General features: G+C 38.5%; 1 protein-coding gene across 1 annotated transcript in view; it reads right to left on the minus strand.

Moving 5' to 3' along the window:
* The window catches only part of MMS22L (MMS22 like, DNA repair protein), a 105,529-nt gene that overhangs the window by 41,415 nt on the left and 37,417 nt on the right, over positions 1 to 26,697 (minus strand). The window contains exon 13 of the mRNA XM_023759754.1: positions 26,391 to 26,680. Within this exon, the coding sequence (XP_023615522.1) occupies positions 26,391 to 26,680 (290 nt within the window). The remainder of the gene's footprint in view (positions 1 to 26,390; positions 26,681 to 26,697) is intronic.

A 26,697-nucleotide genomic window follows, 5' to 3' on the forward strand; every position in this document is an offset into this window, starting at 1 on the left:
ATATATAACATATTCTTTTGAGAAACATAGTATTTTTCTTTGTGAAGAAGTATACATCAAGTTAAAGAGTTTGCTCCTATAATTCATCATCTTTCAGAACATGAGGCTATATTAGGCTCCAAGAACCCCCTACTCCTACTCTTCTCGGCATTCGGTAATATAGACAGTAGAGCTAATTTTCTGTCATTTAGGAAGAACTGTTGGATCACTAAACTTGTATCATCATCACCTCTGAAACACAGTAAAAATCATTGCTAGAACCAATGGTTTATTAGATCGAATCCACCATCAACAATGTCAACTCTGCCTGGTCGTGTTAACAGGAAAATGTTTTACGAGTTCCACCAGTGGGCATCAATTTAACTTCCAGCACCAGCTATGCTGTAAAACGGTGAACGTAATTTATAGGGTGACCTGTGTGAGTGGGAAGCAATATGTAGGTGAAACTTCTCACAGTCTGACAAAATGCTTTGATTTGCACCATTCAGATGATTGAGCAAAAAGAGTTTAAGCAATCACCACCAACAGCCTTTATCTCCAAATGCAGTAAAAATTTATTACTCTATAAGTGCAACCTATTGCTTTAGAATCAGGCTTGATAGAATAGAAATGATTGGATAAATACTACATTTTCAACTGGTACACATCTTGTCCATTAGGTTTAAATATTGGACAAACTGTGTGTTTAAGATAAACATCAGTCTTAGCTGATTCCATCACATAGTACATTTAGAAAGCCTCCGAATGTTTCCATAGTAACAGGTTTATGCTTACATATAGCTGAGGGTACATGTTCATTGCCAATTAGGAGAAAGTAAACTCAGAGACCACTGAACTCTTCTTAAATAATTTACCTTTATCTTTTACTTATTACTTAATACAGTTGACAGTATTTACACACACATATATATTGCTTTGTATGAAGCAACTGAGTAATCAATCACTCAAGCAGACCCTTTCATAAATACATGGCTCATCCATCTATCCTAAATAACAGTTTACTATTCAGGCCCTCTCAGAAAGTTTGAACTAGACTAGATTTTATACTCATGGCTACTGCTATGATTTTAGGGAAAGATATTTACCTGACAACTTCTCTATCTGCCCCCAAGATCATACACTTTTAAAGATGGCAATGGGCATCTCTGATTTATGTATACAGAGCACAGCTCTCATCATTACTATATCATGTCTTTTAAATATCCGTTCTAGCATCACGGGAGGGATCCCATGCATATATCTTCAGTGCCATGGGCTCCTGAGGAACCACAGTAGCCTTGACTAACCTGATTAACTCAGTGTTACTTTCTACTATTTTCTAATTTGGTTTGATTAGATACTGCAAGGTAAATTATATCATCTCCAATTTGGTGGTGAAAAAATAAACTCAATTGTTACATAATTTGATCAACAAGTAACGAAAATAGAATTGTAACCCAGGTCTGTCTCACTCCAAATCATCTTCTACTATCAGATATACTGAGGATCTTTGTTAGAAATGAGACTGTAGTAATTAAAATCTTACAACTGAAGGTTTTAGAAAGTACCAAATAAAATAGTGAAATTAAACTTAAACACACAAAGAATTATTTATAACAGGCATATCTTTATAATACCCTGATTTACCAGTCTTTATTCATTGAAGAAATATATTACTAATCAAGGGGTCATCAGGCAAAATAACTACTGGTCATTAACCCTGACAGTTGAGTTCTTTTCCTTAATCAAAGTTTCTAGCCATGTCTTCATGCATTTTGTTTGTCACATTAAAACAAATGATTGCAGTGTGGAAAATGGGTATAAAGCAAAAAACTACTATTTAGAGACAAATCATCCCATAGTCTATACACAAAGCCATTTGTTATAGTAATACTAGAAGAGACTTAAGCATTTAACTTGAATGCCTAGCAAGATCTTTTAAGCTGTTTTTCTTATCTTGTTCTTCAAAATTCAAAACTAGAAAATCCTACTTGATTATAAAGTCAAAAAAAAAAAAAAAGGAAGAAGGTTGTCCCTTCTAGGGTTAACAAACACTTTTTGTAAGATTTTAAGTGAGATTAACCTTTTGCTCACAATAGGACTGGTTATTGGTTTTATTTTTTTACTGCCTTTAACTCAGGTAAAAATCAATATAGAGCGAGACAAAGGGCTCTAGGGTTTGGCTACACCAGCTTTCGGTTTGGCTCCTGCACAATTCTACAACATGCTGAGGCTGGGAAGGATTAGCCTGCTTGTGTTGAGTAAACTGATGCTACTCAATAAACAGTTTCTGTTGTAAACCCCTTAGGACTTGCAAAGCCACACTAGTTGGCAATAGACCAGATAAGCTGCAGAACCAGCTGTAATCTCATTTAGACCTGAGCTGATCCTCCTGTCCTTTCATTCCACAGGATCAAAGCAAACCACTGAGGAGGCAGCTGTATTATAGCGGCTCTGCTTGCTGGATGCAGTAAACATTTCATAAATTCCACTCCTTGAAGCAAGTCTCTACCTAATCTACCTAGAGCTGGGACAATCAATGGATTTCTGAATTCATTAGGCTGATTATTACAGGGTAACCATTTTCTCTCTGGAGAAATGTGATGATTGCAGGCCAACTTTATAAAGCAGCTCCTATTTCTGACCAACCTTTTTTTCTTGAAGGGCCAAATTTCCCCACACATTATCAAATAACAATGATATGAAAAATTAATTAGCTCATTATCTTTAATGTATATTAACAACTGAACAATATGTAGTGTTGAATTCCTCCAGATATAGCAGCTGACCACCTCTCAAATACATCCAAGCTTTAACAGTGGCCACATTTCCATGCTCAACAACCCAGGGAGAAGGCCAAGCTTGCTGTGAACACACCATATGCTGGCCTAAAGTGATATTCAAAAAATTATATAGAAGAGAGTTCTGCAGTTTATTAGATAATATTAACATTTATTGTTAACTTTTCCATAAAACAGAACACAACTTTTGAAGTTCCAAAATGAGAGTATTAAGTATTTCAAAAAAAAGTGTTTCTTTCCCCTTACTATCTCATTTTACTGGAAATTTCCTTTAATAGAAAATTGAATTTCAAGTTATAAAGCTTTAGAAAGCAGCCACCACTCCCAAATTTAAAAGAGTACAATTGGATGTATAATGGACACCGAAGAGGCAGGTATTAGGTATCACATCACAGGCCACTATACAAAGTAAACATGAAAGAAATGAAACCAAACACAGATGTGCAGGACTATATATAAAAAATCAGCACTGAAAATGAATCAACTAATAAATCATTTAAAGCTGAATGCCAATAGTTCAGAGGAACCCAATGGAACGTCCAGTCAAGGAGTTGAAAAAATTTTTTTGTATTTAGGTTTTGCAGGACAAATATGGTACCACACATTCTTGCCATTTTACAAACCTTTAAAAATGTAAAAATTATCCTTACAGTTCAATGACTGTAAAAAACAGAATATTGGACAGAACTGGTCAGTAGCACTTTAGTTTGCCAACACCTTCTAGTCAAAACTACTCACTGTACAACGAGGACACAGACCCCGAGGAACATGGATTGTTTTGTGTTAACTGAGCAAGCAGGTGTCAGCAGCACAATTCAGATACACGGAATCCCACTCTGGTGCTTTCTACTGCCTTCCACATTTAACCCAAAATTATTTCTGAAAGAAAATGTGTAAAGAACCTACTGTATTTCAGAAACATCTGAAAAAGGTAATCAAGAATATCTAAGACTTGTCAGTCTAGATAGCACACTAAAGTGATCACTCATTAACTGATCCAATCCTCTCCAAGCGAAAAAATGCTGCATTTAATGATTCACCTCTCTCCAATCCATTCTTCAGACATAAAAGGGTCCCATTTAACATAATCACATAATAACAGCAAAAGTGATAAATATCGAAATCTTAACTCTTTTAATATTTGCAAAATCCAGATCCTTGTAATAATAACACAATAGGAAACTGCAAAACTGTGTAATTATATTTTAATTGTATTGTGAGGCATGCATTAATCACAAAGTTTAAGTACCAAGGATAGAATTATAATAATTCTGTAAAACAAATTTAAGCTAACTAAGTAGGTCAGAACCACCAACATGCAACAGGAGACCTCTGGGAATTTATCAGTTAATGGCTATTTATGTGCAAATGAGTGCCCTCCAACCCTTCAAAATCCCGTGTAGCTGAAGGGTATTTCTGTTAACCAGGAGCACTGCTTAACTGCAGAGGCATAAATTAAACCATTTTATTGGAATGATTTTTTTAATTCCTCTACTTTTCTCTTACCACACTCCCCACTACCTTTCTAGAAGCACAATCTGCAGAATACATTTAACAGAAGGTAAAAAAAGAAAAAATGTGGCTAGAGTATTCAAAATTGGTCTCTGCTAACCCCCACATGTGCATACACATGCCACCTGCAGTAAAGTGAAAGGAAAACATTTCTTACATTTCACATCTTCCAAAGGGGACTTACATTATTACCAAAACTAAAAGTTTCAATATAAGCACTACATTAGCACATTTTTTACAATGAACTATAATAAAATAAAATTCTATTTTATATCCTTACATTCTTAATCTTCCAGAAGACTAAGAAATTCAATGGAGTTTGCATAGATCATAATTCTTGTCATAAATCAACTTATATACCTATCAAAGTATACTCTGAGGAAGGGAAAAAGGCGTTTTCTCTTTGTTAAAACCAAACCAACCCAAAACTCTCAACACCTCATTTCTAACTTGCCTCAAAAGAAAATGAAGCATCTAGATGTATTCTGAAGGGGGTAAGAGATAAACAGAATAAAATTTTCAATGTGGCATAAAAATGGTTGAAAAACACCCCCACTAAACATCCGTTCTCATGACCATGCCAAACTTACACAAGGGGTGTGATAAGGTTAGATACTATCTAACTTTTAGATTTTAGATGGAATAACAATTATCTAAAATTACTCTTTTTAAAGATTTAATACAGCAGTAATTGAAAAGTTTTTAAATTGTGCTAACATTTCCTTGGAGTTCTTTATTTCCCATCAAGAAATAAAAAAATAACCTAACGCTAAATTAAAGACAAGTAAAGTCCAAGATAAAACATTCAGTATCTTTAAAATTACAGTATTTTATATAGCACAGGTGAAACCACGGCACTTCAAGCTAGGCTAGAGTCAAAAATGTAGTATTTGTGGGAACTCTATTTCCAAACAAATGTATCCATCTGTTAAAGGTCATGCCCCATTTCAAAAAGGAACTTTCAGAAGCTAAAAAGTAAGGGCTCACTTGAGCTCCCCCACACCCCCTTTTGGTTAGGAGTAATACACTGGTCATGCCAGAGTCTTGGAGTCACGGGCAGATTATTCATCAGATCTTTAACAAGCACTGCCCCAAGGCTTAATTAACCCTGCCCATAGATCCACAGGACCTTCTCTTATTGAAGAGAGAACAGATACATAGTTGGCTTGCTGAAGGAATACCAAAATGAAGAGCTAGGCCTCAAATGTAGACTATCCCCTCCAAAATGACATAAACAAAGGAGAGAACTGTGCGCGTATATGAAGTCATTGAAAGTTACCAACTTCTGCATTTATACGGCTGAAATAGACAGAACAACATGATATTAGTTTTCTGACATCCTTAGGGCAATGAGGTCAATAGCACCAATGAGAGAAATCCTAGACTACAGGATTAATGAAAAATTTTAGCAGTCTGGAAACATTAGCCAAATCTAAAATTTCCCTAATTGCTCAAAATGTTGCTTAAATATTATTGTCTGACTATAGAGCACCATCCTGAGCCATCAGATCATCACTTGTCTTTTTTTCCTTTATCAGTTAGTCCAGACTTCTAAACTCTTTCCCTACCATATTGTATTTTTAAATTACTTTTAGTTCTTTTTAATACAACCCTTTTCTACCACAATGTATCATTACAATTACTTTTAGGTTTTTTTAAAATATATTTCTGGATTAGACTTTATTTTTTTAATCACAATGGCTTCCTACCTGGTGTCCTAGCCTCAAGTTCCCTTTCAATCCATCATGCATATTTCTGCCAGAACTATCTATGTACTTATCATTCATTCATTCATTCAACAAAGACTTTATTAAGCAACCCTGTATGTCAGGCACTTTAACTGGATACCTAATGCTGAAAATAAATATATAAAGAGTCTTCTCATATTCACTGATCTCAAAAAATACCATTCTAGCAAAGAAGATGAACATTTATGTACAGGGTACCCCAGGGAGGAAGCCAGTTGCTCTGCCTGGGGAGCCTGGAAACTCTACACAGGAGAAATGCATTTTTCACATACACCTGAAAGGAAGTATGCTTCCCAGACAGAGAAGGAATCAAGGAACATTTCAGGCAAGGGGATTAAAAGTACTTGGTAACATCTTTTTCTCAAGGAGCTTATGATTCAGTGGGGGGAGAAGAAAACATGATGTATTTAAAGTACTGTTCTCATGTCCCTCTATTTAAAACCTATACCAGTGATGGCGAACCTATGACCCGCGTGTCAGAGGTGACACGCGAACTCATTTTTTTGGTTGATTTTTCTTTGTTAAGTGGCATTTAAATATATAAAATAAATATCAAAAATATAAGTCTTTGTTTTACTATGGTTGCAAATATCAAAAAATTTCTATATGTGACACGGCACCAGAGTTAAGTTAGGGTTTTTCAAAATGCTGACACGCCGAGCTCAAAAGGTTCGCCATCACTGACCTATACAGTAGGTCCTCGGGTTAAGTCAGAGATCTGTTCCTACAGCGCGACGTAATGCGATTTTCGCCATAAGTCGGAACCCACCTACATAAGCACCTACGTCACTCACATGGAGCACATACACAGCAGTAATGAAGTGAAACAGTAAAAAAAATTTAAAAGGTAACAATTCCTGACCTTTACTTGTGGTAAATAAACAATAAAAAAAATAAAGCACATATGTACATACGTTGAAATGACGGAACTTCTTTTTTTATAAATAAATGGGAGATGGTGACGTAACCACAAAACGACGTAGTCGATTCCGAGGTAACCCGAGGACTGACTGTAGTCCTTGATTTCATCCTCGTCCACATCTATATTCTTGCCCTAATTTCAAAGCCCTTCATAATCTGGTGTTGTCCTTCTACTGAAGTCCATGTCCTCTTCTTTCATCAGACTAATTCTTCATCAGCCCCCAAAAAACATTTAACCCCTTCCAACTTCCAATTTTTTTTATCACTCTTTTCCTAGCATTTTCTTCCCAATCTTCAACAACTTATATAACTACCATTCTTATATCCCACCTTCAAGAGCCCTCTCCTATCCTTTTTCCTGGCAGTCTCCTTCCTTATTACAATTGTAAATTCTATTTCTCCTACAACACCCAGTTCAAATGCCATCTATTTCATACATCTTCCCTAATTTTCTCATCCTGTCTCTTCTCTTCCCTTTCTCCTACTGATGAATGACATACCTTATAGTATTCATTATTCATTAATTTTCACTTTGAACTACACTACATTTACATTTGTCTTGTTTACTAAAAAATTATTTCCCTAAGAAGAGCCTATATCTTTTTGCACACAAAGAAGTGTCTTGCACTAGTAAGGCTCAATAAATGTTATTGCATAATCCCATTTACTAAATTACTACAATTCCCTTTAATGTTTTTTATATTGTGTGTGGTATCATGTATCTTCAGCTACAGAATATCTGGTGCCTCTCTCATGTCCTACCTAGCACCAGGTAAGAAAAGTCCACATACAGCATCCAAAAAAATATCTATTCACTTACGATTTTCCCACTCAACCTACTTACTTAAAATTTGGAATTCTTCAAATCTTTCTTCTCAGCTAAGGCATAGGAAAATGAGAACTCAAACTGCCTCACATATAAGAAGCCCTCATCAAATATGTTGCTGAGAAATAAACTAAAACTTGATTATTATGCCTCTATCTAAAAAAAATCATGTACAAGGTAGCCACCTCAATATTTAACAACTAAGTTGTTTTTCAATGTATAACTAAAAATCACCAATTATTGGCCAAAGTCAAAATATTTGATAGTATTTGTAGCACTGTAAGCTGGCACTTAATAAAAGTCTTTTTAAAAACTTTTTATTTTGTTCCTGCTACATAAAACAAGTAAATAATTGGGGGGGACGGGACATTAAAGTTTCAGAGAATGAAAATAGGAAAAAAGTAGATGTAAAACAAAAGAAAGATTTCTAATAGCTCCCTTCTAACACATCTGCCACCAATCACTATGTGATGTAGTGGCTGACTTATTGCCATAGAACCACAAGCTTTATTTTATATAGGGAAATCTCAGTTAAATTCTGTAAATGACAAAGAAGAGTTTTTTCAATGTTTGTCTATTGATCACAGTGTATCTTATTTGTTTATATGTCTGACTCACTACACCGTGGGGCACTGGTGAGCAGTGATCTGATTTCATGTGTCTCTATTTTCTCTAACACCAGCACAAAGTCTGCCACAACAGGTATTTACTGGGCTCTCAATAAGGCTGTACTGACTTAAAAATACAGTTTTCTGTTTCAGACACAGGCACAAAATCAATACAACCAGAATTCTCAAAGCCAAAAGAAAAAACTGGGGAAGGAGGGACATGACCAAGAAAGTAGAGCAATGTATACTTTTACTTCAAGGATAAGCAGTATTCTTTTCGGGGGATACCACTGAACTCTTTCAGAATGGTGCTCTAAAAATTTTTACTTTGGAGAGAAATTCTGGATCTTAAATTTATACATTTACTTCTCTGGAACGATGGACAAACAGTAAGGAAAATAACCATCATTAGATACTCTGCTAGACATCTGACATATAATTATCTCTTGTATTCTTCAACCCAGTTCTGAAATATGTATTATTATACACATTTTACAGATTAGAAAAATTGAGGTTCAAAGAAATTACATGACTTGCTGAAGAATAAGGTGGAAGGAAGTGGCAGTCAGGATTAAAATTCACATTTGCAACCTTTTGAAAAATACAGTAATATTTTTTACGATTAGCACAAGAAATTAATTATTCCATATATAATTCACACATATTAAATTACAGAAGTAGAAATCTGTTCTGCTGGTTTTGATGTTGAATATATTAATAACTTACAAAATTGAACACTAATATCCCAGTTAAATAAATTGAGCAAACCAAATTTTCATGAGGATCTTGGAAAATCCGATAGGTACAAGAACACAGCCAATTTAAAATCATGTATAGCTTATAGCTCCTCAATGTTCACTGGAGTTAAATAAATTAAGGTTTATCCTATATAATAAAAGGCTGAAATGCAAATTGTCCCCACGGGTAGGAGTTTGACCAACCAGGAGTTAGACGTGTGCTGACCACCAGGGGGCGGTGCGGTACATGACGAATGTTGGCGACACGGTGCTAGCAGCGGGCGGCAGTGGAGGCACTGCCGGCCCTGATGGGCCCCGATGAGAGCAGGACTGTGGTGGGATGGTGGAGCAGGTGAGTGGATGGTCCCAGGCAAGGGGGGTCCTAAGGGAGGCTCCGGCTGGCACACGGGTGGCGAGTGAAAGAGAAGGTGGGGAGGAGGGAGGAATGGCACAGTGGTGGCACACGGGTGGTGAGAAAAGGGGGAGGTGGGGGAACCGTGCAGTAGCGGTGCAAGGGCGGCGAGAGGAGGAAGAAGAGAACGGGAGGCAGGGAACCTGATCAGCCCTGATCGCTGGCCAGGCCTAGGGACCCTATCTGTATACAAATTTCATGCACCGAGCCTCTAGTCCAGTGGTTCTCAACCTTCCTAATGCCGCAACCCTTTAATACAGTTCCTCATGTTGTGGTAACTCCCAACCATAAAATTATTTTCGTTGCTACTTCATAACTGTAATTTTGCTACTGTTATGAATCGTAATGTAAATATCTGATATGCAGGATGTATTTTCATTGTTACAAATTGAACATAATTAAAGCATAGTGATTAATCACAAAAACAATATGTAATTATATATGTGTTTTCCGATGGTCTTAGGCGACCACTGTGAAAGGGTTGTTCGACCCCAAAAGGGGTTGCGACCCACAGGTTGAGAACCACTGCTCTAGTCTATATATATAAAAGCCAAGCAACCATAACAACCAGTTGCTATGATGCGCACTGAGGTGACCAACCAGCCGGATTGGGGCCCCGATCAGCCCATCCCAACCTCTGCGGCCCCTCCCCCACCACCGGCCCACCCCCCATTGCCCCTCCACCCCGATAAGGGGCAGGGCCGGCTGGCCAACTGTCCATGGCCCCTCCCCCAGCCAGCCCCTCCCCCCTGCCAGCCCAGCCCCAATCGGCCCCCACTGGGGCAGGCGACCAGACCCCACCTGTGCATGAATCATGCACTGGGACTCTAGTTATAAAAGAAGATACTATGCAGCCTTATACAATGCTTGTGCAGACAGAGATGTCTCTCATCTTTCATAGAAAACTGAAGTTGTAGAAATTTACAAGGTACAATCTCATTTTTCCTACTTAAAATAAGAGAGGTGGTAAAAAAAGTACTGTGGATAAAAGAAGAAGCAACAACAGTTTAGAAGAACATTCTCCACAGGGTTAACAGTGGTTCCTTCTGTGGGAGGAAGATTTAGAAGAGGAATGACATTTAGTTTCTGCAACATATATTTCTGTATTATCCTAAATAATAAAAGGGTAATATGCAAATCAACCGAACGGCGGAATGACTGATCAGTATGATGCGCACTGACCACCATGGGGCAGATGCTCAATGCAGGAGCTTGCCCGAAGCCGGAGGCCCCGATCACCCAATCGTGGCCTACTGGCCAACCTCTCAGTCCCTCTCCTGGCGGGCAGGCTCTGATTGCCTGACAGGGAATGGGGCACTGGGGGTGGGTGGCTGCGGACACCGGCAGTGCCTGGTCAAGGCCCCTACCCTGCTGGTTGCTCCACAAAGAGGGCGATCAGCTTTGGGAGACAGGGCCAGCAAGTGGGTGGGAACGGCCAACCTCTTGGTACATCCCCCTCCCCCAACCCCGGCCAGTAGGCTCCTACTGCCCAATGGTGAACAGGAAACTGGGGGTGGGTGGCGGTGGGGGGCTGGGCTGGCTGTTGGCAGCCGGGGAAGATGGCCCTGATTGCAGGCCAAGTCTAGGGACCATACCCGTGCACAAATTTTGTGCGCTGGGCTTCTAGTTTATATATACAAGAGTATATATAAACTAGAGTGCTGGCGCACAAAAATTTGTGCACTCGGGGGGTCCCTCAGCCCGGCCTGTGCCCTCTCGCAGTCTGGGACCCCTTGGGGGATTACCACCTGCTGGCTTAGGCCCACTCCCTGGGGAATTGGGCCTAAGTTGGCAGTCAGACATCCCTCTGGCAGCTCAAGAGCCCTCGGGGGATGACCACTTGCCAGCGGGGAACAGGCCTAAGCTGCAGTCGGACATCCTTAGCGCTGCTGAAGAGGCCGGAGAGGCTCCCGCCACCACCACTGTACTGGCAGCTGTCAGCCTGGCTTGTGGATGAGCAGAACTACCCCTGTGGGAGCACACTGACCACCAGGGGGCAGCTCCTGCATTGAGTGTCTGCCCCCTGGTGGTCAGTGTGTGTTATAGTGACCAGTCACTCCCAGTTGTTCTGCTGTTAGGGTCAATTTGCCTATTACCCTTTTATTATATAGGACAGAGGCCTGGTGCATGGGTGGGGGCCGGCTGGTTTGCCCTGAAGGGTGTCCCAGATCAGGGTTGGAGTCCCACAGGGGTGCCTGGCCAGCCTGGGTGAAGGGCTGATGGCTGTTTGCAGGCTGGCCACGGCCCCTTCCGGGTGTGGGTCCCTGCTGGGGTGCCTGGCCAGCCTGGGTGAGGGGCTGATGGCTGTATGCAGGCTGGCCACGGCCCCCGCCACCCAAGCTCCCAGTGGAGGCTGGCTGGAAGCAAGTATCTGGGATTTATTTATCTTCTATAATTGAAACTGTTGCCTTTAGCGGAGGCCACAGAGGCCAGGGCAGGCGGGAAGCTTGGCTTCCTCCATCGCCGGGGCAACCAAGCCTCCTGCTTGCTCCAGCTCTGTGGCTGCCGGCCGCCATCTTTGTTGGGTTAATTTGCATATAGTCGCTCTGATTGGCTGCTGGGCGTGGCTTGGGGCATAGCAAAGGTACGGTCAATTTGCATGTTTCTCTTTTATTAGATTAGATATATTCTACCTTTAATCCTCACCCGAGGATATTTTTCTATTGTTTTTTAGAGAGAGAGAAAGGGAGGGGGAGACACAGAGAAACATTGATGTGAGAGAAATACATCGACTTCTTACCTCCTGCACACACCCTGACCAGGACTGGGGATCGAGCTTGCAACTGAGGTATGTGCCCTTAACCGAAATCGATCTGGGACCCTTTAGTCCACAGGTTGACACTATCCACTGAGTCAAACCGGCTAGGGCTGCATTATTTATATTCTTAACAGAATACATGAATTTTGATAATATAAAAAAGAAATGTATTAAAAACTCTCTCTAGAACCTTCAAGTGCTTTAGAGTTATATTTAAAACTTTAGTTCATATTTGATATTAATAATAAGAAAAAAGAGGCTTAAAGGAAACAGTAGGGAACCTATACTGACAAATGCAGGAAAATTCTTTTTTTAATTCTGGGGAAGTTTTACCTGTCATTTTACCCCAAATTCTAGAAGCTTTCTATCACTATGTTTTCAACATATAGAACTAGTTTTGTTCTAAATGACAATTTTTTAAATTTATTTTTCTAATCTAAAGTTTTCAACCAGGTAAAAATTTGCTTCTCTGTAGATATAATGTAATTATGTATATATGTGTGTTGTGTCTGTATAAACCTTGAATTAAAATATGGCTCTCAATTTTTAAAAAATAATTATACCTAAGATCCTGTATTTTAAACCAAATCACTTAAAAAAGAGCTTCCACACATAATCAAACATGTTCAAGAAGATCTAAGCCTCATTAGAATGCTGTAAATGGCACCCTGGAATTGTGCAGTGCCGTTTATGCAACCGGACCCATGAACCCTGCCAAGAGACACATAAAGACAGTCATCACAGCTTTGTATTTAATAGTAAAAACTTCAAAACAGTGTCCACTTTCATCAATAAGGAATGGTCAAGTAAACTATGGTGTATCCCCAGAGTGGAATATTATGAAGCCACGAAAAATAATGTTGTAGGTGTCACTGATATGAAAAGCCATCAATGACATATTCAGTGAGAAAAGCAAGACACTAACAGTATTTAATCCCAATTTTGGATTTAAAAAATATATAGAAATAAGAGATATCTAGAAGGCTGTAACAAACTATCAATAGTAGTTCTCTCAGCAAGGTTAGATAAGTAACTTTAAAATAAACCTGTCTACATTTTAAAAATTTATATCACAAACATATGATAGCCTAATATTGATTTTTTTTTAAAGAAATTACAACGGCAGGAATAAAATGAAACAAACGAGGTCTCATATCATAGGGCTGTTCTGAATTTTGTTTTTAAAAAAATAATTTGACTTGTGTGAGAAACCTTTTCCTTCCATCCCTTTCCCTAAAAGGGAGATTTATGCAGCATAAGCTACATCATCAGGGGCGTTTTTCACTTTGTATTTTTATCAGGTATCTTTCAAACTGTGCTAACACTGTGGCTGGCAATCTTTTGTTAGATTTTGAAGATTAGTTGTTAGTAAAATGCCATTATTGATAAAAATATATAATTGAGAGATCAACCAACCCAACTGAGGCCCCATGAAAGAACAGTGTTCCAGGAAGAGTAGACCGGGGTTTCTTGCTCTGGGTAGTTTCACTTCATAAATGGATTAATTCTGGGTAAACTAGAAAATTCTGAAACAACCAATTTTCCAATAATGATTTTTTTTAAAGCCACCTGCTATTGAATATGCTCTAAAATCATAGACTTTTCTTTGCATCTTACTATGGGCAGCTTTTCATGACCAGAGTCCCAAATTCCTGGATGTCCACTGAGGAGGGTCTTTTATTCATTCTCTTATATTGGCTTCCAGGAAAACTGCCAGTAGGAGGCAGCAAGGACTGGCGGAGGCAACAGTGGCGGCTCTCCTCTGCACAGTAGTTAGCTGCTGGCTTCATTCTTCTGTCATTATATAAGCAAGATGACACTGTTCTCTAATCCAGCCAAAGCTGATAAGTACCATCAACCTGTCACTTCCTACATTTCAAATTCTAACATCACAGCATCAAAGAGTTTTTACATTTAGATTTCTTTTGCTGGCAGCAGCCGGTAGCCTCTCATTCTCCCACGGTGTTCTAATGCCGCATTTGCACACCGGGGTTACTCCCAGACTGAATAGCAGGTCATCCCCTGCTCACTGAGCTCATCTGTGGCCCATGTGCTAGGCAATTTAGATCCAATCAGCCCTTATTTAGCTCAAGAGTAATGAGCAGCATAGTGACACAGACTTAAGCCTGACCCTCAGGACACTGCTCATCAAGCAGTAAAACTGTGACAAAATCATTCATCTTCCACCCGCTGGCAAGAAATAATACTCGCACTCACTGTATTACTTTTCAAGATAAAAAAAAAAAAAAAAGTCCTGAATTTTCATGATGTGAGACATTAATTTGCAGAAAGCTGAATTCCCTTAAACCCCCCTGTTGCTATGAGCTCACCAGGGGGAAAGAGACCTTAGGAGACTGAAATGGAATAAAGAAAATTGCTCCAGCTTTCTTTTCATTTTAAATAAGCCTTAAATCTGACAAGAGATATCCTAAAGAGAGAAAAATATATATCTTGTAAGGTAAAGAAGAAACTATTGAAATTAAGAGTTCCAAATGCTAGTTTCACTCTTTATATTTGTTCTCAATTTTGTTAAAATATAAATAAAATTTGAAACAGAGCAATTACTCACCCTACTCCACAAGGTACATGGAGAAAGGTAAGGAATTGTTCTTATAGGCCATACAGTGGCAAAAGTAAATTCATATCATGAAACAAATATGTACTTTGATGCTAAGAAACACGTTAAAGAAAATAACTTTAGAGTAATTACCAGAAGATGGTGAAGATAGCTAGAAATATTTTACAACTATAATGAATATACTTTTTCTACAATTTATAGTGCCTTTGGAGGTTTTATTAATCCAAAAATAATTAATGGGATAATTAGGAGATAGGTTTCCTTCCCTCACTGACATATCGCATCATTAAAAAACACATCTAGTAGCACTACACTTATTAGACATAAAAGCTTAAATTATTACTTGCTTCCTCTATTTCCCTTTTATTACCAAAAGCCACAATAGCAATTTATCTTAATTTCTTTAGCCTGGGTCCACTTACTGACATCACAATTTCAGCTGTTTTTACAGCTGATAGTTAATTTTAGCAATCCAGTCACGAATGGGATTTACCATTCTTAAATATTTATTATGACAACATGTCTTTGGTTGAAGAAGCAGAGCAGTGTGGTGCCATGAAAGAACAAAGTAGCAATACCTTCTTACAAACTCATTGTTGAGTTTCATCCAGAGCTTCAAAGATCTGGGGGGTCTAAATACCTATTGTGAACCATGGGGTTCAGACAAGAAACTACTGTGACATAAATAAGATTGGGGAAAGTAGCTTTCACCTCACCCCAACATCTTTTGATTTATTACCATTTGCCAAAGAGAAATATTCCAGTGCTTGGTACAGAAAATAATCATGGCACTTCTATTCCCTAAACAACTGAGCTGATCCACTTCAGAAGAATGAAATGTTTCCTTTACAGAGTATATTTCTGGTTTTCCTCGTCCTTTCATCCCAATGTTCTTCATTTCAATTTATATTTCAGTGTTCTTTCCCTACTCTTCCCTTCCCTTTTTTTCCTCTCTAATTTTAAGAGGTGGATTTACTGATTCATCTCAGAAAAAAAAACACAGATCTTCAGTAACTTCAAACTTGAAGAACAACTATCAGAGGCCATAAAGCTGCATTCACCTACTTCTTAAAAACAGAAGTGATTGTCAAAAGAAAATCTAATATAAAGCTCTAGTCGACTCTTTAATTTTGTAATTACTGGGAACTGCGGTTTTACATATTAGATCTGACCTAGATTATAACTGGAGATAACAAGACTAGAAATACAGTAAATACAAAAAAATAGAGGACTAAGAAAGGTGGAGAAGACTAAGAAGTCCATGGATACTTTGGTACCTTTTCTTTGTACCCAGCACTCTAAATTTCACATCGATGTGCCTTATTGTGAGTCTATTTTCTTACATTGCACTGGAGTCACTCAATAGGCCCTTTTAATAAAAAAATCTTTCATTCTGGGAACTGTCATATATTATTTTATTGATACTTCCTCTACTTCATTACTTCTGTTTTCTCTCCCAAAGACCTTGCTTCCAATACAATCCAAACACAGATGATCTCTACTTTGAGATTCAAAGTGTTCCTGTAAAACTAGCCTCAATGGAGAGGTTCTGAAAACTCCCCCAAACAAGGTGAAAAGCTCAAAGGCCCCTTATACTCCATGTGTTGCTATATTTCAATGGGAGAACAGTCTGGTGATAACTACTGAATTGGTGAAATAAAATAATAAAAATGGTCCAAATTTTTTCAGCTAGACATGAGTTTTATCTTTCAATAATACCAAAAATCTTTCAATTAATTGAGAAGAATGGACTCCTGGCATCTCTCTGGAGGTCCCTTATGCCCAGTGATCCTTAGGAGGCAATAAACATGCCGTGAAATTCAGATTATGCATTAAACCTATAGCCTGGCTACACAGATACTGTTGTGTACTTTCATGTGAATATTGGCTAGAATTGTTGGATAAGCACGTAAAATTTAGGAACAAGTATAAATCATTATCAAATAATGCTGAGTAACTGAAATAGTAAAATGCTTTTAAAATGGTGAAGACGTATGGTTGGAATGAACACTCATCTAAATAAGTACCTTTCTCTATTTTCTCAATATATCTTTCATATAATACATGAGTGCATACCAGATATGCTGCATTTAACTGGTTCAGTGATGTACCCCAAGTGCCTATAATGCCTGCTACCTAAGTAGGCACTCATAAATATTAGTTGGATTTGTTAAATAATAATTTGTTTAATAAATATGCATCTTTTCCATGGACTCAGACAATAGTGCTGAGAAGGCCTTGAGAGGGGGAGGGGGTGAAACATAGAGGGTCATTTGGGGGAGGGAGGGGGACATGGGGCAGCTGTAATACTTTCAACAATAAGATAAATTTAAAAAATAAATTTATCTTCTGTAAAAAACAATCACAACACGACGTAGAAAGCAATAAAGGACATTAGAGAAAAAGTGTTAAATTCAAAGGGAAGAAAGAATATTCAAGACTAAGGACACACGGACAAGCATACATATTTTCAGGTAAGTTGGAATAAAGAATTATATTGTTCACATAAAATAAAAAAGCAGTAAATAAAGAACACAACCATGCATTTGCGAAGTTATGATCCACATTCTGGATGGGTGCAGCCTTGAAGTCAGTGCTGTCTGAGAGATCTGTCCACCATAGTAGCCACTATCGAGGTATAGCTACCAAGGAACTCCTATGTAACTAGCATGTAGGAGTGGAAGTTTTCATTTTATATTCATATATAGATGATAAAGAAACTGCACATGAGCAGGTACTTTGGGAAATCTGGGATATACTAAAAAAAACTATATGCAAATAACTCATAATTCAATTATTTTAAAAAATCCTATCCAGTTTCAAATTTGTATTATTGTAAACTATTCTTCAATAATTAAAAGCTGTAACCCATTCAGACTAATAGTGCATCCAATAACAAAAGGAGGAAAAGGCATGCATGCAGTCAAAACTTTCCTTTCCATTTTTCCTGAAAAATCATGTAAATTATTTGGCATAGAGCAGACCCTCATAAGACTATTTCCTTTTGTGCTACCTCCTTCCCTACTTAGATAACCCCCAGTTCTCTCACTGAAGATGTAAAAAATTGTCTTGAATAAACAATACTATACAATAAAGGTTAAAATAACTAGAACTATTAAATATGGAAAATATTTGAGAGAAATAATAAACAGAATTTTATGTGTGCATACTCACACACACACCCATCCCAAATGTCAAAACAAATATATAACAAACAGATGACCTTCTAGGCTCAAGGGAAAAGAAGAAAAGGGATTTAAAAATACATTTATTTTCAAAATGTATTTTGGAGCCAGGAAAAGGAGTTTTAATCTTTTAAGAAGTTGTACTTGAGTAGAGTATCAAAAAAAGGTAATTCCTTTTGAACTATTTCTTAGCCTCAACATTTAACATTTTTGATAAGTTTTCAGCTGCCTTTAGACTTCTTTGAAACTAGACTCTTGTTTAGTACAAAATAGGTTATCAGTTGATCAATATCCATTTGGCTTAAATTCATAAGTCCACAACCCCCTTTAAGTGGTAGAACAAACAGATACAAAGCCTGAAAATTTATTGTTTCTTTTTAAACTCCAAATGATATTTGCAGATGCCAAAAGGCATTTTGAAATCACTCACCCTTACTTCAGTAAAAATGAAAAAGGGGGATGGGGAGGAGGGAGAATCTCATGAGACCTTGTATGTCAAGTTTTTGCCCAAAGCTAATTTTCATAGCTATGTTATAAAACCTTGAAAATGGAGGTCTATAATGGAAATGCTGACAGACCCTTAACTATAGCAGCATGAACGGATATAATTAAAGAAAAGCTTTTGGCTACACCTAACTCCACAAACGAAAGACTGGCATTTTTACATTAACCTCAAATAACAGCAAGTGAGACCTAGAAATGTGATTCCAGAAAGGTAATGTGAAATGTTAAAGACGACTGCTAAAACTATTTGACATTCGAAGTTCTACACACAGAGGCATTTAGTTAACATAACCAAGTCAGTATTTTCATAATGCTACTTAATCAGCAATAAAGAATGCTCTGGTGAGCCATCAACTCCAGTTAGCAGAAAGTGGCATATGAAGTTATTATTTCTTAACAGCCTAGAGGGAGCCGCTTCTCCCTTAATCAGTGATCTTAGTCCCTGCCTACCTGTAATTTCTCTGTCATACAGTTATAAAACTATTACCCTGTTCAACATACAGACTCACACATCTTGCACACATATTTATGCAAGGACTGGTACCTATTCCCACCTGAATTTGAAAACAGAAGAGATTGCTAAGGTAAAGTATTTCATTCTTCCCCTTGTCAGGGATGCAGCCTGGAATAAATATCATCAATCTATGTAACCCATCTTCCCTGTCTAAATCAAAATTCAAAGAATTTAGCTGTGTTCTTAACTTAAAAAAGAAGGGGGAAAAGCCTATGCTTTACAAATATCCAGAATGTTTTCATACTTTCTAATAATATTAAAAGTAATAATTTTATAGCATACCCAAAAGACTCCTATGGCAAGATCTTCAATGAGCCTCCTGATTTGGGAAGAAATTAGGAACACATATCTATGATCACATACCTGAAGGACTTTTTCTCCTGTTTCCCCTGTCTCCCATGCTTCCTTCTTTCCTTTAAGGTAAATAATCCTGAGTGATCTCTGGGGCCTTTCCCCAAAAGGTTCCAAACTGAAAGGAAGTCTGCCTTGACAATATCTACCTTGGAAGTGCTAAAGATTGATGGAATAAAATTAAACTGTATAAGTCACAGCCCCTCTTATTATATACTAGAGGCCCGGTGCACAAAAATTTGAGCACTCGGAGGAGGAGGTCCCTCAGCCCAGCCTGTGCCCTCTCCCAGTCTGGGACCCCTCGGGGGATGACCACCTGCTGGTTTAGACCCTCTCCCTGGGTGATTGGGCCTAAGCTGGCAATCAGACATCCCTCTGGCAGCCCGAAAGCCCTTGGGGGATGTCCACTTGCCAGTTGGAAGCAGGCCTAAGCTGCAGACAGACATCCTTCGTGCTGCTGAGGCAGGAGAGGCTCCCACCACCACCGCTGTACTGGCAGCCATCAGCCTGGATTGTGGCTGAGCAGAGCTCCCCCATGTGGGAGCTCACTGACCACCAGAGAGCAGCTCCTGCATTGAGCGTCTGCCCCCTGGTAGTCAGTGTGTGTCATAGTGACCAGTCATTCCCAGTCTTTCTGCTGTTAGGGTCAGTTTGCATATTACCCTTTTACTATATAGGATAGAGGCCTAGTGCATGGGTGGGGGCCAGCTGGTTTGCCCTGAAGGGTGTCCCGGATCAGGGTGGGGATCCTGCTTGGGTGCCTGGCCAGCCTGGATGAGGGGCTGATGGCTGTTTTCAGGTTGGCCACACCCCCTTTAGGGTGGGGGTCCCCACTGGGGTGCCTGGCCAGTCTGGATGAGGGGCTGAGGGTTTTCAGGCTGGCCAAGCCCGCGGGCGACTGAAGCTCCCAGCCTCTCCTTTTTTTCTTTTTTATATTCTGGGATTTATTTACCTTCTACAATTGAAACTTTGTTGCCGCTCCAGCTCCGAGGCCACGGCCCGCTGAAAGCAGGTTTCTGGGGTTTGTTTAGCTTCTATAATTGAAACATTGTTGCTTTCAGAGCTCAGAGCTGGTCCGTGGCAGGCGGGGAACCTTGGCTTCCTCCATCACTGGAGCAAGCAAGCCTCCTGCTCACTTCAGCTGCGTGGCTGCTGGCCGCCATCTTTGTTGGTGGTTAATTTGCATATCGCCCTGATTAGCCATGGGAAGCGTAGCGGAGGTACGGTTAATTTCAATCTTTGTCTATTATTAGATAGGATAATAATTAGTCTCATTGAAGAACTGTGTGCAAATTACTACACAAGCTTCAGAAATGTAAAAGATGACAGTGCCTGTGACAGCATTAATAACGACCTGGACACTATTTCACCACTCTTATTCACACACTGACCTCATACTTCCTTCTATTAAAACTGATCTATAATTTTGGCAATGAACGTTATACATGATTTGATATACATTTACAGCAATTGTTTTCAATCACAGTTGAACAGCATAAAAAACAAAAATAAACATTTGTGCAAGGAATTAGGCAATATCAACATAAACATCTGCCTTTTTTTCATAGGTTAGTCTTAAAGATCAACATCATACTCCTTGCCCCCGGCTCAAGATGACAGCAAACTATAAACTCAAGCCAGTTCTAGTTAAAAGATACTCCTAACATAAATGTAAACTTACTTTCACCTTATATAACTGGCACTCTTCATTATGTCTTCTTGATTCCTACCTCTGTACTTCTGAATAGTGATCCCCAGGATTAACAGAGTTGTTTTATAGCTTCCAAGATACTTGTAAGCAATATTTTCCAACACTCCTTTTAATGCTAAAGGACTTCTATGAAATTGAATTTAAAGAGCAAATATTTGTTTTTATTACAAGAAATGAAAGCTAGGATGGTTGCAAGTGCTAATAAACCAAAGATAAATTATTATTATAAATAACATGTGATTTACTTGTCTCCACACCCCTCTGTGATTTTTGCCAACTAATGACTCATTAAAAAAATATGCAACTTGCCCTAACCGGTTTGTCTCAGTGGATAGAGCATCGGCCAGCAGACTCAAGGGTCCCAGGTTCGATTCCGGTCAAGGGCACATCCCTAGTGGGGAGTGTGCAGGAGGCAGCTGACTGGTGTTTCTCTCTCATCAATGTTTCTAACTCTCTATCCCTCTCCCTTCCTCTCTGTAAAAAATCAATAAAATGTAAAAAATCAATAGCAACTTGCAAAATTATGAAAACATAGTAATGAAAGTTCCCCAATAAGCATCCACCCTTTTTTAGTAGCAAAAATAAAAGGCAAAAACACTCAGAAGTATACATGTTAGAACAAAAATAGGTTTACAGTAGATCGTATCAAAAATCCTATCTATTTATATAAAAGCCCTGGTTGTAACATCACAACCGAGGCTCGACCAACCAGAAGGAAGTCAGTCCTGCAGGGGTCATCTTGGCAACAGCTGTGCTTTCCCCCGAGGGCAGCGAGGTTTCAGGCAGGAACGCACTGAGTCCTCGGGGTGGGTGGCAGGAGACCAGACTGGCTGTCAGGCTGTTGGGATCACTAGCTCATCCATCCCCTGGTGCTCGGGGGCTCAGGCCTGCGGGAAAGTGGGCGCTGGCAACTTCACCTCCATGTGCGTATGCTGGGCAGGTGGCTGATGGAATGCGCTGCCCGCTGGGGCTGCTCACGCCAGGGCAGGTAGGTCGCGGGAGCGCCCCACAGCCTCCATCAGCGCCTCAAGCTCCAGCAGCAGTGGCAGCAGTGGCACCCGCTTGAGAGGTCTGAGCAGGCAGCGCGTTCCATCAGCGGCCGACCCAGCACACACGCATGGAGGTGAAGTCTCCAGCACCCACTTTCCCAAGGCCTGAGCCCCAGACCAGCCAGGGATGAGCTGGTAATCCCAATGGCCTGACAGCCTGGCGGTGGAGGTGGCGTTTGGCCTGGGGGCTGGCGAACAGGCAGAAGATGGCCCTGATCGCAGGGGGCTAGGGCTGGGGACCCTCCCTGCACTATTTAATCGTGCGCTGGGCCTCTCTAGTCCTATATAAAAGGCTAATATGCATATTGAATGGCGGAACGACCGGTTGCTATGATGTGCACTGACCACCAGGGGGCAGACGCTCAACGCAGGAGCTGCCCCCTGGTGGTCGGTGCGCTCCCACAGGGAAAGTGCCACTCAGCCAGAAGCCCTGAGACAGGCTCACAGCTAGAAAGCACAGCGGGTGGTGGGAGAGGCAGTCGGACATCCCCTGAGGGCTCCTGGACTGCAAGAGGGCACAGGCTGGGCTGAGGGACCCATCCCCCCAATGCACAAATTTCGTGCACTGGGCCTCTAGTAACACAATAATAAAAAAAAATACAAAAATAAACTGTTTGTGTACTCACAATTGTAAACCTACGTTATATGAGTAGTGGTAATACTTTCAGGTTTGCAACATTTTACAGATTTCATTCATATAATTATCTCTTACTTTTTAAACAAATGTAGTGGTATGGTTAATTTCTCTGTGGTTATTTGTGAACTATTATAAAGATGGTATAAGAAGGTGGCTGTGGTATAAAGGATTAGGTCGGATTGCCGATTTTGAAACTTAATGGCCTTATTTTAGGGAAGTCATAAAAAGTCTCCAAGTTTTCATTCCATCTATAAAAAGGGGTGATATGGTTAATAAAGAAATAAATGAGATAGTATTTGTAAACTGAACATCTTTAAAGAATGCAAGAATTATTCTTGTGTTTCTAGTTACCACTTTTGAAGAATGACCAACCAAGTTCCAGTTAGGAGGTTAAAGACAAAAAGAAATTAGTAAATTAATACGAAATTTTAAAAAATAATTTCCCATTTTATTACTTTCTTTGTATTTCCATTTTGAAATTCTCCTATTACCAAGCTTCCATTAACAGTTTTAGCAGACTTTTGTATTTACTATCTTAGAACACATGCTTTCTAAATATACTCCAATCACTAATCTAATAAAAATGAGAAAGAATACTTTCTTTTACACCAGTGGTTCTCAACCTTCCTAATGCCACGACCCTTTAATACAGTTCCTCATGTTGTGGTGACCCCCAACCATAAAATTATTTTCATTGCTACTTCATAACTGTAATTTTGCTACTGTTATGAATCGTAATGTAAATATCTGATATGCAGGATGTATTTTCATTGTTACAAATTGAACATAATTAAAGCATAGTGATTAATCACAAAAACAATATGTAATTATATATGTGTTTTCCGATGGTCTTAGGCGACCCCTGTGAAAGGGTCTTTTGACCCCCAAAGGATTTCGACCCACAGGTTGAGAACCGCTGTTCTACACTATTAAGAAGAGTGAAAACTGGTGCAAAAAAATTTTGTAGGGAATCTGGTAATATCCATCCACATTTGAAATTCACATATGCCAATTTATGCTTAGGAATTAATCTATAGATATACTTCCCAAGTACACAGAAAATGCCTGTATAAAGATGTATAAGCAAAACTGTGTTTCTAGTAACATAAAATGTTAAACAATATAAATATCCATTATTTGGGGATTGGTTAAATAAAGTTTAGTATATACATATAATAAGATACTAAAGCAGCGACTAAAAAGAATTAGGCTCATACTAACATGGAAAGCTAATGAGGAAATACTAAGTGAAGAGGTTGAAGAATAAAGATTATCCATTTTGTGTTTTATGCCTATAAATGAGAAAAAATCTGTAAGGTTCTGTAAGAAACCATTTTTACTTTTGTGGAGTATAAGTAGATCAATGTTTTCAACCTCAGTACCACTGAGGCTGGTTGTGTGTTCTGTCCTATGCATTGTGGGATGTTTAGCAGTATCCCTGACCTCTACCCATTAGGTACTAGGCGATACTAGTAGCAAACCCCCAGCCTCCAGGTGTGACAATCAAAACCTTCAGACATTGCCAAATGTCTCCTTTGAGACAAATTCACCTCTAGCTGAAAATATAGGAGTAAAGGTGGGAAAAGGATCTTTTACTTGTCACCTTATACCTCATATTTTTTTCTTTTACCAATAACAATATATTTGCAATTTAAAGAAAATTTTAACAAAAAGATTTCTCCAGATTTCTAAGAAAATTAAACTAACAGTATTTGTGAGATATGAATCTTTGTGTGTGTGTTTTTTAAAAAGCCTATGTAAGAAGTAATGCAACCCTTTTCATATACTACTGTTATTAAAATGACAGCTCTAAATCATTCCTTTCCTCTCCTCCAAAATATGGAACTGTTCTAATTTATCTTTAGATACCAGAATTTTTTTCCTTTCTCTTACTAAATCCTTGAGAAAAGGCCATTATGAGGACAATAAAGTTTGTCTTTAAAAATTAAAAAAAAAAAATGCAATTGTTGATTAAAAGGTACTTATCCATCTTCAATAGAAAAAGCAGAAAAATGTACAGATTCTGACACTTGGTTTCCATGACTACCTCTTCCAAAGATGCCCATACTTCATTTTCTATTCCTTTGCCCCTATAGCTTTTGGGGGCTATAGTTCCTCATCACCAGGATGGTTTAGGCCAGTAAATCCTCTTCCTACCTGTTTTATATATTCAGACAAATATAAATAAACCAATAATGGTGCCAGAAATAGTGGTACAAATTTTCTAATTTTGTCCAGGAAACACAGGGAAATACTAATTACATTTATTTAAAAATTGTACAAATAAAATTAATTTGACATTTGGGAAAGTATGTTTAATAAACTCTACTAGACTAAAAACAAACAGTTCATAGAGAAGATCCAGAATTAGTAAAAGCTTCTTCTAATAAAGTTGGTTATTCATTTACTTTCCATCCATCCATCTGTCCAAAAATTTGAGAGCTTTAAGACTGTCACTTTAATATATCTGACCCTAGGGAATAAGGGGATGACTGTCTGATCAAGAACTCTGGATAAACCTTTAGAACCTAAACTGATGAGTGCAGAGAAACAGTAAAGCTGTATAAAACAAAACCTAATAAGGAATGAAAACCTATGGATTAATCAGTATGAACACACAGACCAACATTAAGTAAATTAACAATAAGTAAAACTGGCAATAAATAAATTTCCATAATTTGGAAATCTTGTCAAGTTAGTACCTTTGAAAAACAGATGCTACTTTTGTAATGTGGTCTTAGGAAGAGGAAAGCTGTCTGTTCATTAACTTCAGACATAATTTAAAAAATAAAGTATTTCTATACATAACTTTTACCTAACTTTTCAGAGACAGTGACTAACTACAATGAGTGGTACCATCTAACTTGTTAAGAACATATACTTTGAAGATAAAAGTGTTATGTGAAAAAGGCCTAAAAGAAAATATATTTCATTACCACTGTTCTCTTAATTATTGTTCGGATCTGAGTGCATTTGCACATTTGTATAATCTAAGTGGATCTTAAAACTTAAATTTTGTATAGGTGATTGGCATTAAAATAGAACAATCCCATTTTAATCTCAGAATAAATTGTTTTAGTTGCAAGTATTTGAGGCAGTTGAAGCTATAACTCTGTAGCAAAATATTTAAAGAAACTTACTTTTTTTAATGGTACTGTGTGGCCAAAATCATATGGGCAATAAATTATATACGTTTCAGTAAAAGCCACTTTAGATTTGAGCTCAGGTCTTGCTTAGAATATCTGAAACATACCTCTAGGTAATAATACTCTTTTACGAAAGAAAGAAAGGAAAGGAGGGGTGAAAAGGCATAGCTCTGGGACTGTACCAGAGCTGCTCCGTGCAAAGCTTAATGTGTTTGCACATAAGCTTTCTCTTAAAGAACTACTGTTGAAAGAAGTTTGAAAACTACTGATTTATGCCAATGTACTAATAAAACCAGCTCCTCTCTCTACATTTGGACTTCATGATTAGGTCAAAAGAAAAACTTTCATATAGAATCAACACAGGTGACAATATTAAACAAATTAATAAATAAGCACATTACTAGAAAACATACCTGATTCTAGCCAGAACAGCTTGTAGAAAGTGCAGTACCGTCCTAAGTTCAGGTTCTTGACAAGCTGGCAGAAGCATACTAAATCCATCATTAAGCAGTTTTTCATGGGAGGGATGCAAACACTGGCTTGTCTCAAACACTTCTTGAACACCATCAATATAGATGGAAAGAAGTGTCCAGAGAGTCTGTCTTTGTCCCATTTCATCATTCTTAGATACCAAGAACTCCCTTGCTTTTGCCTGGAAAGCGTCTGAAAATTTTTCAGCCAAAACACCAATGTCCACATTTTTCTGGGTATACATTAAGA

The sequence above is a fragment of the Myotis lucifugus genome, unplaced genomic scaffold (assembly GCF_000147115.1).
Source record: "Myotis lucifugus unplaced genomic scaffold, Myoluc2.0 scaffold_161, whole genome shotgun sequence".
Classification (NCBI taxonomy): Eukaryota; Metazoa; Chordata; class Mammalia; order Chiroptera; family Vespertilionidae; genus Myotis; species Myotis lucifugus.